This window comes from Chiloscyllium plagiosum, chromosome 13, assembly GCF_004010195.1.
Source record: "Chiloscyllium plagiosum isolate BGI_BamShark_2017 chromosome 13, ASM401019v2, whole genome shotgun sequence".
NCBI lineage: Eukaryota > Metazoa > Chordata > Chondrichthyes > Orectolobiformes > Hemiscylliidae > Chiloscyllium > Chiloscyllium plagiosum.
Genome location: NC_057722.1, coordinates 81415417 through 81429729, shown reverse-complemented (window position 1 = coordinate 81429729; position 14313 = coordinate 81415417). Strand labels below are relative to the sequence as shown.

Below are 14313 nucleotides of genomic sequence, written 5' to 3'. Positions count from 1 at the left end.
CAATGGGTCGGCCAGGGTGGTCAGGCTTCTGGATCTTGGGAAGGAGGTAGAACCGGGCAGTGCGGGGTTCCCGGACTATGAGGTTGGAAGATCTCCTGAGGTGATGAGGTTCTAGGAGATGACGGTTTGGTGATGGGGGGGTGGGGACATGTTCAAGGGGGCAGTAGTAGGAGGTGTCTTCAAGTTGGTGCCTGGCTTCAGCGGTGTAGAGGTCAGTGCGCCAGACTACCACTGCGCCTCCTTTATCCGCTGGCTTGATGATGAGGTTGGAATTGGAGCAAAGGGATTGGAGAGCTGCGCGTTATGAGGGTGAGAGGTTGGAGTGGGGGAGGAGGGTAGACAGGTTGAGGCGGTTAATGTCTCAGCAGCAGTTGGAAATGAAGAGGTCGAGGGCAGGTAATAGGCCAGCGCGGGGTGTCCAGGTTGATGGAATGTGTTGGAGGTGGGCAAAAGGGTCTTCGGAAGGTGGGCGGGAGTCCTGATTGTGAAAGTAAGCTCGGAGGCGAAGGCGGCGGAAGTAGTGTTCAATGTCACAGCGTGTATTAAATTCATTGATGCGTAGACGGAGGGGGATAAAGGTGAGGCCTTTGCTAAGGACTGATCGTTCGTCCTCAGTGAGGGGGAGGTCAGGGGGAAATGGTGAAAACTCGGCAGGGCTGGGAGCTAGGACCTCGTGTAGGTATGGAGCTGGGAGTGGGGGTGGAGCCTGTAACTGGCTCTTAGAGGGATATGGGCCAAGTGCTGGCAAATGGGGCTAGATTAATTTAGGATATCTGGTTAGCATGGACGAGTTAGACTGAAGGATGTGTTTTCATGCTGTACATCTCCATGACTCTAGCACCTCTAACCTACAAAAATGACTCAAAGTACACAGAGTGTAGTAAAATTAAATGTTTACAGACCAAAGAAAAGCTTTCAAGTAGTGGGCATTAGGGGGGAGGGGATTATAAAGAAAGATGTACAGCACATGATTAAATTTTCCAGAGCAGGAGCTCAATTCATGAGGCAATTATGCTGCAATGGTCAAGTACAGGGAGGCTAAAAGAAGAAGGGCTTATGCCCGAAACGTCGATTCTCCTGTTCCCTGGATGCTGCCTGACCTGCTGCGCTGTTCCAGCAACACATTTTCAGCTAAAATGCACAGAATGCCAAGGTCAGAATTATGAACAGTTTTGGGGAGATTAACAAGCTGGAGGTGGTGAGAGAGAGTGGGAGGACTAAAGCAAAAAGACAATTTAAAAATGAGGATGAGAATTTTAAGGCATTGGTGGACAATTACAGAAACATGGGAACATAGAAAACAGAAGTAGTAGGCCATTCAGCCCTTTGAGCCTGCTCTGCCATTCAGTGTGATCATGGTTGAAAATGCACCTCAATAACCTGTTCACACTTTCTCCCACATCCTTACATCTTTGTGGTCCTAAGTGCTAAGGTCTAATTCCTTCTTGAATACAATGTTTTGGCCTTAACTTCTTTGTGGTAGCAAGTTCCACAGGCTCACCACTCTGGGTGAAGAAATTTCTCCTCAATAGTCCTAAATGGTTTATTCCATATCCTCATACTGTGACTCCTGGTTCTAGACTCCCTAATTATCAGGTACATCCTTCCTCTGTACAGTTCTGTTATAATATTATAGGTTTCTAAAAGATCCACACTCATTCTTCTGAACGCCAACAAATATAATCCTAACCAATTCAACTTCTCCTTATATGTGAGCCCTGGCATCCCAGGAATCAGTCGAGTTATCCTTCCCTCTAGAGGCAGAACATCCTACCTTAGGATGAGGAGACCAAAATTACACACAATATTCTAGGTCTCACAAGGCCCTGTATAACTGCAACAAGATATTCCTGCCTCTCAACTTGAATCCTCTCGCTATGAAAGGCCAACATATCACTTGCCTTCTTTATCACCTGCTGCGTCTGCATCTTTACTTTCAATGACTGGTGTATGAGGACACCCAGGGCACATTGTGCAATCCCCTCTCAATCTATCACCATTCACACAATAATCTACCTTCCTTTTTTTTGCTACCAAAGTGGATAACCTCACATTTATTCACATTATACCGCATCTGCCATGCATTTGCCTAATCTCACATTATGGCCAAATCACAAAGCTTCGCTGCATTCTCCTCATGGCTCACCCTCCTACTGGCCAGCTTTGTGTCCCCTGCAAACTGGGAGATATTACATTTTGTTCTCTCATCTAAATCATTAATACATATTGTGATTAGCTGAGGTCCTAGCACTGGTCCCTGCAAAACCCATTCGGAAAAAAAAGATGCACATTGAAGTACAGGGACGTAGATTACATTCTAAATGAGGAAAGGCTTCAGAAATCTGAAGCACAAAGGAACTTGGGAGTCCTGGTTCAGGATTCTCTTAAGGTTAACATGCAGAAAGCTGTGGAGATGAAATCACTGGTATATTTCACATAGAGATACATAGGCTCTTCCTCAGTAGGGTAATCAAATCTTATGGGAGAAGATAGGAGAATGGGATTATCAAACAAAGTCATGATCAGATGGCAGAGTAGACTCAATGGGCTGAATGGCCCAATTCTTCTCCTACAGACCCTTTTTTCCTGCTCATTGTTTCCTATCTGTCAGTCAATTTTCTATCCATTTCAATACACTACTCTTATCCCAAGTGCTTTAAGCTTATACATCAATCTCTGACTGATCTGTACTCTGTAATTATCTGTCCTCTTCGGTTCAAGATAATTTTATAACCTACGAATAAAACAATAACCAAATAGAGATTTGAAATTAACTGAGCCAGAATTTACTGCATCTTGTGGGACAGAGTTCCATATTTTGCATAAAGAAGCAGTACTGAACTTTTCTCCTGAATGGCGTGGTTCCAATTTTCCTCTTTTGTTCTGGACGTCCCATACCAACAGACTAAGTTTTCTTCTATCAAGTCTATCAATTCTTTTCAAAGTCGTAAAAGCCTCAAACAACGAATCTAGAATTTGAAGTGCAGTACATTGACCTCACTCTCCTGAAAGAGTATGCAATGCCAAGCATAAAGTGAAGATTGCCTCACTGCAAAACTACATTAACCACCTTAATCTATAACAAAGCTCAAAATACAAAAGATGGTTACATTAATTGTCAAGATGTATAGAATTAATCTATGACATTCACAAAAAACACTCAAACAGAAAATTAATTCAAACTAGCTATATGTGTTGACCTGTGCAGTCCATGGATCAGGTACCATAACACTGAATCAATAGTGACTGACTTTGGATCAAAAACAGATGTAAAATACCAACTTAAACCAAACATTTCCAGAGCTCTCAGGAATTACAGTACTGAAAATTCTCTCTTGATGCTTTACATAATCAAAAAAAGCATTACAAAGTTATTCTTTACAATATTAATTTGGACATTGATACATATATGGATGTGTCAGAGACGTAAACACACAGGTCTATTTCCTAAGCTTTCCTCATTTCACAATAAAAAACCAAGGATAAACATTAAGTCACTTGATCCCAGGAATGCGTGCCCTGATCACATTGTGCAGCCCAGTTTCTACTACAGAATCCATCATCAACATTTAAAAACTACTCCTTAGTCAATACTCCTCTCAAATACTTTTTTTGATCTCAATTTGGTGGTCAGAGGATATGGAATAAGGTGGCCCTTCACCTCCAGGTTAAGCAAAGAATTATTATCTGATCAGATCAGGATGGGCAGGCAGCCACCGTTAATGAAGGGTACCCCACAGGGGCCCTACCTCATAAACACATGTGCAAAACCTGCTTTAGAAGACACAATAACATTCCTCCCAGCCAGTTTCAGACCCTCAGGCTAAAAGCAGCAAACAATCATTCAGTTTCTTCTCCCCAGACACATTCCTGATCCAGTTCAAAGGCTCCATGAGTCACTTCCCCCATCACATACAATGAAGCACCTGCTTCAAGAAAAAGACCTTCCTGCAGATACATGCTTGCTGTCAAGATTTTGATGTTGGAAAAATGTTTGAAACCAACTGCAAAAAGTCCCAGCATTATCAACAAACTTCTCTCCTGCACCATTCTCAACTGTAAACTTCTTTCTGACAATCTACTCCAAGAATTCCATGGAGAAACTACTCGAAACAGGCTTTGGGACAAAAAAAAGCTATTAATGAAAACAGCTGCTTTGTTTGAATGAGGCCAGAATAAGGTCTTGTAAAATGAAAAAAAATGGCTGGAACTCAACAGACAAATACTATGTACAGTGAAGATATCACCCCAAGATTTTTCAGTTTAAAAGGTTATTAATTTTCTTATCTCTGTTCAACAGTTATATAGGTTCCCCATCATGGCACCTCCTGAAAAACCGTGTTGCTCTTTAACTTTGGGGTTGCTGCATGTAAAACTGACGGTATAGGCAAGATAAGGAAGCATAAATTCAAGGAAACGGCAAACAGAAAATACAGTGAATTAAGCCAAGTGCTAACCTAAAGACAAATAACAATAGAACAGCTACCTGATGAAAGCGCAGCGCTCCGAAATCTAGTATTTCAAATAAACCAGTTAGACTATAACATGGTGTTGTGTGATTCTTAACTTTGCCCACCCCTGTGCAACACCGGCACCTCCACATCAAGTCTGGAATTCTAATTGCTCAGCAAATGCTGTGGTGCCAGTTCAACCCCCTTCCACCCCACATTGAAAATTTTCATTCCATTGTCAAAGTGACTTTTCAGAAGTGCTCAGGACTGATTTCTTCGGTTCTCAACATAAAATGCAAGTTTTTCAGAAGGTTATTCAGTTAAATATCAAGATGCTCTAGTTACGCTTTACAGGTTGTCAAAACTTGCTAGTCAGGAACTGATCTGTTGCAAGTTTGAATATTTTCAGAAATTTAGTTGGCAGTAGAACATTGGAATTTCCAACTCACAGCCTTATCAACTTCTACTGGAATAACTTCCTTGCTGTAAGTCTTCACTGAATACTCCTTTCCTTTCCAGCCCTGTCTCCATTTTTGGATAGATACATTTTTCTTCCTGTAACACCTAACTGTATGCCTTTTCATTCAAATCCAAATGATGTAGAGGCCTTTTTCCACTTTTAGAACTTTTACAAGCATATATCTTTTCATAAAATATTTATTGGTTTTGGGGACAATTTAAGTAAGGGCCTAAATGAAAACAGAAGTAAATGTCTGAAGTTTTTTCTGAAACAGCATCTGGAAGCAGATTCATCTCCCTCCCTGACAAAAATGTCTAATTAATCCCTGACCCTCGCAATGTTCATTTATTGTGGAACAAAGAAAAAATAGGCTGATGTAACACAGCTGGAAACATTTTTCTACAAAAGGAAATGCCAGTTAAAGACTGGCTTCACTGTTTGGAGAGCAGAATATAGAAAAAAAATTCTCTGACAGCTACATTTCACACCCTTTATATTCTTCTTCAAGCATCTTCAAATGGACTTCGAATTTCCCTCTTCCCATTTAGTTCACAATTTCCCACAGTCTTGATGGTTTTGTTATTTAGATGATGACCTTGATTACTGCTGGAATCTCAATTTAAATTATTTAGGTCAAGCTCGACACAATTTACGAACAAAACGGCAGTCCCCTGTGTTACAGTGAATGCTTTCTCAATACAGGACTCCATAAAAAAAACATTACAAATAAGCAAATCAATTTCAACAGCAAACATGCACAGTGTACAGTTACTAACACATCACAAAAGATGCAATTACGTTAATCTTGAAAAGTTTAAAATTTATTTTACGATGGTTCATTGTTTAGCAGTACTGACTCACAGCACTACGGACCCAGGTTTGATTCCACCGTCTGGTGACTGTATGGAGTTTGCACATTCTCCTCACATCTGCATGGTTTTTCTCCAGGTGCTCTGATTTCCTCCCACAGTCCAAAGGTGTGCAAGTTAGGGGGATGAATTGGCCATGCTAAAATTGCCCATGGTGTCCAGATATATGTAGGCTAGATGGATTAGCCATGCGAAATGCTGGGTTACAGGGATAGGGTGGGGGAAGTGTGTCTGGTTGGGCTGCTCTTCAGAGAGTTGATATGGACTTGATGGGACAAATGGCTTGCTCCACGCTGTTGGAATTCTACGAATTGGAAAGCTGTGTGTTTACACTTGTACAGAGATTTAAGCAACTAAACATTATCGTCAAGTATAATCTTATTTGCCAAAAAAAATTTAATACATATTTAGAAGTTGTGAACTTTGTGTTTTGGGGGGGTTGCTGGTGGAACAGAGGAGGAAGGAAGACAGGAATTAAAAAAAGACCACTATTGTGAAGATACTATACTATTACACAAAGAGTACTCCTGTTACATGCAGTAACCACTCCTTAAATTCAACTCCCTCCTTCAAATTAAAGTCACGTCCTCAAAGAATTTGGATAATTTTAGGAATGCAGATTTGCCTATCAAATAGCATACTTTGGTTTGTTAAGATAAAATATCCAAGGAACAATAATAATGAAAGGGGGATAAAAAGTCTAACAAAGACATTTTCCTCATCTAAAAATATTTTGTGAACAAAACAAAATTATATCCTAGTGCTCCATGAAGATAGAAGATGGAGATTTGACAAGACAGATGTTAGCAGACTTATAACAACAAACAAGCACACACATGTGCACAAACACACATTATGTATAGAAACATGAGATTTCTTTATTAACAAAATGGAGGAGCATGCTGCTTTTGCAATTAAGGACGACAACTTCCTCCAGCATGAAGCAAAGACCACATGTTAAAAGGGAAGTACGGACCAGCAATGCAACGGGTAGGGCACAGGCAATATCAGTGAAAGAAGCTCTTTGGAATGTTATAGCGCATACCAGTATGTAAAATACACTGACTTCAATAAATAAAAGTTCTGTGAACAAAACAGATGTTCTTTAAACAACTAGTTTTCAGGTTGATATTAATAGGTAAGAATAAATAAGAGTTATTTTCCTTTTAAATTTTCTAACAATAAATTGCTATCGCTGTCAACCTCATTGTGGTTTTAAACAAGCTATCAATGAGCTACACACTTATAGGATGGTGTAATCTCATCAGAACTGAAGCTTTACTCAACATTATAACTAATTCTGAGAAGGCTGCTAATTCCTGGAATATTTGAAAATACCCAAAACCCTCATACTGGTACCTTGCTCGATTCTGTCAAAAATAATCAGTTGTAATGAGGTGGTATTCTTTACAGAAATGACTTAATTTAACCAATTCACATGGTCTTTAACCTAGAACACATATTAAAAACAAAAACTATACAGTAGTCACACATCTGACCTTAAAAGAAACTCAAAGAGCAATATGTGGGGTCCTCTGTTTCAGTTACTCAATTCTTCATTATGTGAATCTAGTTACATTACCTATCTAGTTTGAATGTTTGAAAAATTCTTCCACACACAGTATTTCCCTTCTAAAACTGGTACATATTAATTAAAGCTTATATATATTTATGCCTCTCACCCCAAAGATCATTTAAGATTTTGATTATACTCAATGTCTTCCGAATGTCGAAACTTATGAATAAAGCTGTGGAAAAAACAATAAATTCTGTGTCCTATAATCCTGCCCCACGAGCTACCTGATGAAGGTGCAGCACTCCGAAAACTTGTACTTCCAAATAAACCTGTTGGACTATAACCTGGTGTTGTGTAATTTTGAGGGGCTTTTGCCCGAAACGTCGATTTTCCTGCTCCTCAGAAGCTGCCTGACCTACTGTGCTTTTCCAGCACTACTCTAATCTAGACTCTGATCTCCAGCATCTGCAGTCCTCACTTTTGCCTAATTTTTAAACTTTGTCTACCCCACATCATTCTGTGATGCAAAGCAATCACAGTTTCCATATTTAATGGTGCTGGTCTGTTCATTTACATTGGGCTCTTACACAGACTACATATTAAATGCGTTATATTCCTTCCCTTATAAACCCTAAAAAAAACTTGAGTTTTTACCTGCTCTAGGGATAAGATATTATGGAATATCTCAAACCTATTCTTCTTTCAGCAAACCGATTATGCACTCAAACTGCACTGTCTGAGCAGAATGGTTGAAGAAAATCCATAGTTTCTGTCCTTAACAGACAAAATGCTGAGCAACTGACTGGATAACATGAACTATTCATATACAGCAAACCTTTACAATATGATATACACTTGGAGGGATTATCCCCAACCGTGGGCGGCACGGTGGCACAGTGGTTAGCACTGCTGCCTCACAGCGCCTGAGACACTGGTTCAATTCCCGCCTCAGGCGACTAACTGTGTGGAGTCTGCACGTTCTCCCCGTGTCTGCGTGGGTTTCCTCCGGGTGCTCCGGTTTCCTCCCACAGTCCAAAGATGTGCAGGTCAGGTGAATTGGCCATGCTAAATTGCCCATAGTGTTAGTTAAGGGGTAAATGTAAGGGTATGGGTGGGTTGCGCTTCGGCGGGTCGGTGTGGACTTGTTGGGCCGAAGGGCCTGTTTCCACACTGTAATGTAATTTAATCTAATCAATCTGAAAAGTCATATTATTATATTTGTAAGAGACTATTTCCTGCTTATTACCTCAGATGAAATAGGATACCAATGGATTGAAATTTACTGATTTGCTCCTCCCTGCAATTTTGCCTTATCAAGAGTTCCATACACACAAAACTGATTCCCTCGTACAAAGCTTCCATTCAATTCTGTCTGTACATAACAAACATGCACTAAGCAGTTCACTCTTTCTCCCCAGCATCTCTTCACACTGGCTGCATGACCATGTGCTGAAAATTTCCTCCAGATCTTCTTTTTCACAAATGTCAATCTCCCTCATTAAAAAGTCTGTAATTCACATATTACCAGAGTTGCATTTTGATTCCAAAACCATCTTTTGAAATGTTTCCAAAAGATATGGTTTACTCTGCAAAAACTTCAACTTCAACTGTGTCCCGATTCAGGCTTTCAATGATACATTCTTGAAGGCTCTCATCCTTCACATCGTTGCATCAGAGAAATGCATGGTTCAGGAAACTTTCCTTAATTCACATTTGCTGAGCAAACAAACGATTTATTTTGCTACAGTGCTGTTGCTTCAGTTGTCAAAAAGGTTAAGTGACGTGTGTTTGTGGTGAAGTAACAGTCTGCCAAGCCATGAAGGCAGCTCAGTGGCTCCACAGATTTCTTCGAAATATTCAATAAATGTTACAGACATTTCACTATTTTTATAAGCATGATAGAAGGAAATCTACAAGGCTCCACTGTGTTCTTGTCAAGTCACAGGGAGTGACGATTGGAACTACCAGATCTTAGCTCCTCACAAACTCTGTAGTGCTGATCATTGTAGCTGAAATGATAAGCCGAGCACATTGGCCCTTCACGTAATTCTCTGCCCCTTTATGTGAGGGGCTCGAAAACAGCACCTTTCATTTGAACTGACCAATTCAAAATCAACTTTGCTGAGTACAAAGAATTCCACGAACAGACTGAATTTGAAAATGCAGATTTACAATTGCAAAACAATTCCTGCAACCAAAACATCCAATTCAGGAAGCTCAAATTTCTCTTACTTAATTCAGAAGGCACAAATTGCACCATTAACAAAAGTTCAAATCTTAACTCTTGCAAGCGATGTATGCTACAGCATTGACATATATAGAATCACTGTATTGTTCATTCATATGAACAAAGCCCAACATAATACAAAAAGTAAACAATCTTCAAGAGCAATTTTCTTTCGATAGACCATGTATTTATATAATGCAAATATGATCCAACAGTTAGTTTCATGCCTGTGAAACAAAGATGACAAACATCCATCAAGGAAGCAACCTTTCATCTGTGCTGTCTGCAGCCCATTTTGGGCATTTCATGGAAGGGCAAAATCACAAATATGGCAACATTCTTAAAGGCAAAGCTTCCAAGTATGTTAGCACTTGTTAAGCAGATGCAACTTTGATGACTCAGGCATATCTGCAGTATGGAAAACTGTTTCATACCAAAGGATTTTCTGTACTGCAGAGTAGTCACAACCTGAAACTCTGCTTCAAGTATGACATGAAAGCACTAAACATCAAATCTTGCACCAGAGAGACAAATGTTGATAACAGAGGAAAACAGTGACATCAGTTGTGGACTGACACACCACAATGATAATCAATGGCTAAAACAGCTTGCCATCAACACTGAAATAAAATCCAAGATACCCAATAACCATTTCACTTGGAGAACATGTGAAGAAACTGCCTCTCACTGATTGGACTATTCAGACGTAAGCAAAAGTGCACCACATGAAGCTAACCAATTCCCAAAGCATTTAATTTGTTGCATATCCATTCATCTTACATAGATGGAAGGATGCCGATGGCAACGATGGAACGTAACCCACAAATGAGCTAGCCCATTTCGAGGAACAGCTGATATGTCGATTTTCAGAGGGGTTGGACAAGGGATAGTGTTAAAGGGTAAACTTACTGAATTTGTAAATAAAGTTTCAAGTTTAGATGTAACTAACTATATGAAAATTCACTTCACATATTCTTCAATGAAGATCCTGAATTCAAATTGAAAGACTTTTCTAAAATAAAGAAGCTAAAATTCTATTGTAAACCTTTGCTTTCAGCCCTTAGGTTAAGAGTACAGAAATGCATTTCAAAACATGATATTTTGAACACCAGGCAAAGCATTTTAAAAATTGCTCACAAAGCAAAATGTCAGCATTTAGTGCTGTGCCCTTACCTTCCCTTTCTGTTGGCTTCACAATTTCATCAGGTTTCTGGAAAGTGATGCTTGCATATGAATTCAGATCATCACCACCACCAGAGGTATTTCCATGAGGTTGATGAGGGGTTACATGCTGAGAGGAGGTCCAACCTTTGTTTTTAAAATCGTTTACCAAGTCCAAATCAATGTAATTCATAACATTTTCACAATCATTCTGCACTGTGGCATCATTTGGTTGCTCTTTGGCACCTGCAACAAGGGAATCACCTGGTTTGTTAAGCCACACATTTTCAAAGGACACTGAACTATGGCGTTTAACGTGATCAACATAAGATAGGGTCATGCCAGTCACATTGGCTGTGGAAGTAAAAGTCTCCGAACTGTGTCGTCTTCTTCCTTGGGGATCAACACGGATAACTTTGGCACCTTGGTTTCGATTAGGGACAAGATTAAGCACAGTGAAGGCACTCCTCCCGGAAATCTGATCCATCGTAGGACCAGCCACGACATCAGAAACAGTGGTCAATGAGCTCTCTTCTCCCCGAGGTAGAACGGAAATGGAAGATGTTATCCCTCCACCAACTGTCATCTCTTTATAGTTACTCACTGCTGATTCCAGCAAGTCTGTACAGGTGTTAACTAGCTGCATACTAACATAATCACAGCTTGCCTGCCCTCTATCTTTTCTGCAAGTGCTGGTTGTGCAGGCAGTTGCAGAGTTGGTGATATCCACTGTGGGTTTTGATACATAACCAAACTTGGATGAGTCCATTCTTGAATTCATATTCATGTATTCAGACACAGGTGGTCTTTGTCGAACAGAATGCATGCCTCCAACTGAAGAGGGCTCAACAAGTGACAATGAACTAGAAGAAAAGGTTTTGTCACTAAATTCAATATTTACATACTCGCCTGGGCTTTTTGGCTCTGGAGGAAGGGGATGCTCACGTGTTCTGGGCAATGTACTTGCCTTAGTGTTATCAAGTGACAGTCTAGTGGGTCGTACAAGTTTACCTTTCATCGGTACATACAATTCCTTTTTAGTAGAGCTAACTGTGTGATGTCCACCATCTTGACCTCCTAAACTGTCGCTGCTCGTAGATGAGGAAGAATCCTCGCAATACAAAAGACGGCCTGAATTTACAGCAATCCGTAAAGGGGACTCATCATTCTTTCTATGTACATGTTTAAAGGAACGAGGCAGTGAGAAGTAAGAACAGACAGGTTTATGAGGTTCTTCAACTGGATTGAAGAAGCAGTCTGGTGGAGTGCTTGTTGTTGAGCAACTTGCAGGAGACATATTTATGTAATCACTGCATGATAATTTCCCATCGTTACTCTCAACAGAAAGCTTAGAATTGCCCCCATTAGTCCATATTTTCCCATAGTTCACATTTTCTGGTGAGCAACTGCCACTCGGTGACATCATCATGTAACCATCTTTACGAGAATGTTGACGTGGATTGATGATTTGCTGTGGGGCAGAAACACTTTTTGGGCTCATTGGCATGTAGTCATTTTTATTGGGTACAGGTGCTACTCCAGGTGACATTGGCATATAACCATCATCCATTTGGCTGTAACGTCTACCTTCTCCTAACTGGAGATCCAAACATTCCTCGGGGTACGAGTGAGTAGGCACAAAAGCTGAATTTTTACTGGATGACAAACGACCACCGGGGTAAGATGGTGTCATCTCTGTGTACTCCGCAAAGGAGGTGGTGGAAGTTTGAGAAGAGGTCTTTTGGTGCATCACTGTAGGTGGTGAAGTACCTGATGAATGTGCCCGCTTCCTAAACCCTTTGTCGGAGTCTGCATCCTCAGCTTTTGTTGGAGTCCACCTTTGACCACCCCTGTTTTGGCAACTTGGACCAAGGCTCGAATGTTTCCCCATGTAAATGTAGTTGTTTAACTCCTGCTCCTCCCTTGCAGGAGGAGTGTGCCCCAAGGAATCGGGGGTGACACTCCTGAAGGAATTCCTGAAATCACATGGGCTGGATCCATACTCATCGGAGGAAATGAAGCCCCCATCGCTGGGCGAGCCCGAGATGGAGGCACTGGATCGTCTCGGGAAGAGGCTGTCCGAGGTGGACCCGTGGCCACTGGTGCTGCTGGAGGACAAGCTGACGGGGCTGGTGGCCGAAGGGGAGCAGTGGGCGGACGGCATGGGGATGGACCTGCTGTGGTTGAGAGGGGGGTGCAGCCTGCAGCCACCCCGGTGTCGGTGAGAGTGCGTCCGCCCGGTGCTCGGGCTGACCGGGCTGCCGTCCACTGACGCCGGCCTGGACATGGTGCCCTCGCCGTCGCTGGAGGCTCGCACCCGGAACGAGCTGTGCTTGCCGGCCGGCGAGGTGGCGGAGGCGGTGACGCTCTCGGTCCGGGAGCGGCGGCTCAGGCCCACCTGGCTGGGCGGTGGGTTATTGAGGTGCCGCCGGAGGGGCACCGAGATGGGGTTGGAGCTGGACGCCGACTGGCTCTTGCTGCGCGGCCGGAACTCCTCGCTCATGGCCTTCATGGCCTCCAGGATGGTCTCGTGCATGTTCTGGGCCACCACCGAGTCATCGACCTGCATCCAGAACTCTCCGGGCCCGGTCACCGCCGACCTGCCCACCTCAATGAAGAAGAAATTCTCCGAGTGCCCGCACCGCCTGATGTTCATCAGCTGCAGCACCACGGCGGCTGCCTCCGAGTTGAGTTTGACCAGGCTGATGGTCTTGTTGGTCAGGCACAGCCGGTATATACCCACCAGGTTCTTACTGTGACCCAGACCTTTGGGCTTCAGCACCACCTGCCAGACCTCCTTAAAGGCGGGCCCTGGGCTCGCTTCCCCGGTACCGTCCTCAGGAGATACCGGGGCCCCGGCGGTGTCCCTGTCAGCCCGCTCCTCAGGGACCTTGGCCCGGTTATGGAGCTCCAGCAGGGCCCGGTACCAGCTCTCCTGGTCACCCTCACAGTCGGCGGCCACCGCGAAGTACTCGTCCCGGGTGTACAGGGCGACCAGGTACTTGTTCTTGGAGTCCGCCCTCTTGTTGATGTTGAAGCAGCTCTCCAGCTGCACGGAGCGTTTCGGCGCGCCCGCCTTCTGCCTCCATTTCTTCTCGTTCTCGTAGTACTCGAGGCGGGCCGGGCCCAGCTCGCTGGCCGCCCTCAGCACGAAGAAGCGCCGGTGCATGCTCTTGGGTTTCCTCAGGTAACCCGCCTTCCTCACATCGGACAGCGGCTCCGCGGGCGGGCCGGCCGCCTCGGGCACGGGCACCGACACCGACACCGACACCGGCACCGGCGGCGTCGCCATCGCGTCAGGGCCGCCCCCTCACCCCCTCACCCCCGGGTCACCCTCCCCCCCGGACCCCCCTCACCCGCGGACACCCCTCACCCCCGGACCCCCTCACCGCGGGTCACCCTCACACCCCCCTCTCCCCCGGACCCCGGGTCACCCCCGGACCCCCCTCACCCGCCCGCTCACCCCCGGGTCACCCCCGAGCCTCCGCCCGGGACTAAAACAGAAATAGCTGATTATTTATTTAAAGGCGGCAGCTGGCTCCCCCCCCCCGCCTTTAATATTAAAGACCAAACACAAACCCCCCTCCCCCCCCGGGTCTGGTCTGGGGGGGGTGGTGAGGGTGGGGGGG

At 43.7% G+C, this 14313-nt stretch overlaps 1 protein-coding gene across 4 annotated transcripts in view; it reads right to left on the bottom strand.

Moving 5' to 3' along the window:
* The window catches only part of irs1 (insulin receptor substrate 1), a 99551-nt gene extending 85564 nt beyond the window's left edge, over positions 1-13987 (bottom strand). For all 4 annotated transcript variants that reach the window (XR_006313483.1, XM_043702864.1, XM_043702866.1 and 1 more), the window contains exon 1: positions 10697-13987. Coding sequence is in view for 3 of the 4 variants with exons in the window: in XM_043702864.1 (XP_043558799.1) it covers positions 10697-13976 (3280 nt within the window). In the remaining variant the exon portion in view is untranslated. The remainder of the gene's footprint in view (positions 1-10696) is intronic.
* Between the last annotated feature and the right edge of the window lie 326 nt (positions 13988-14313).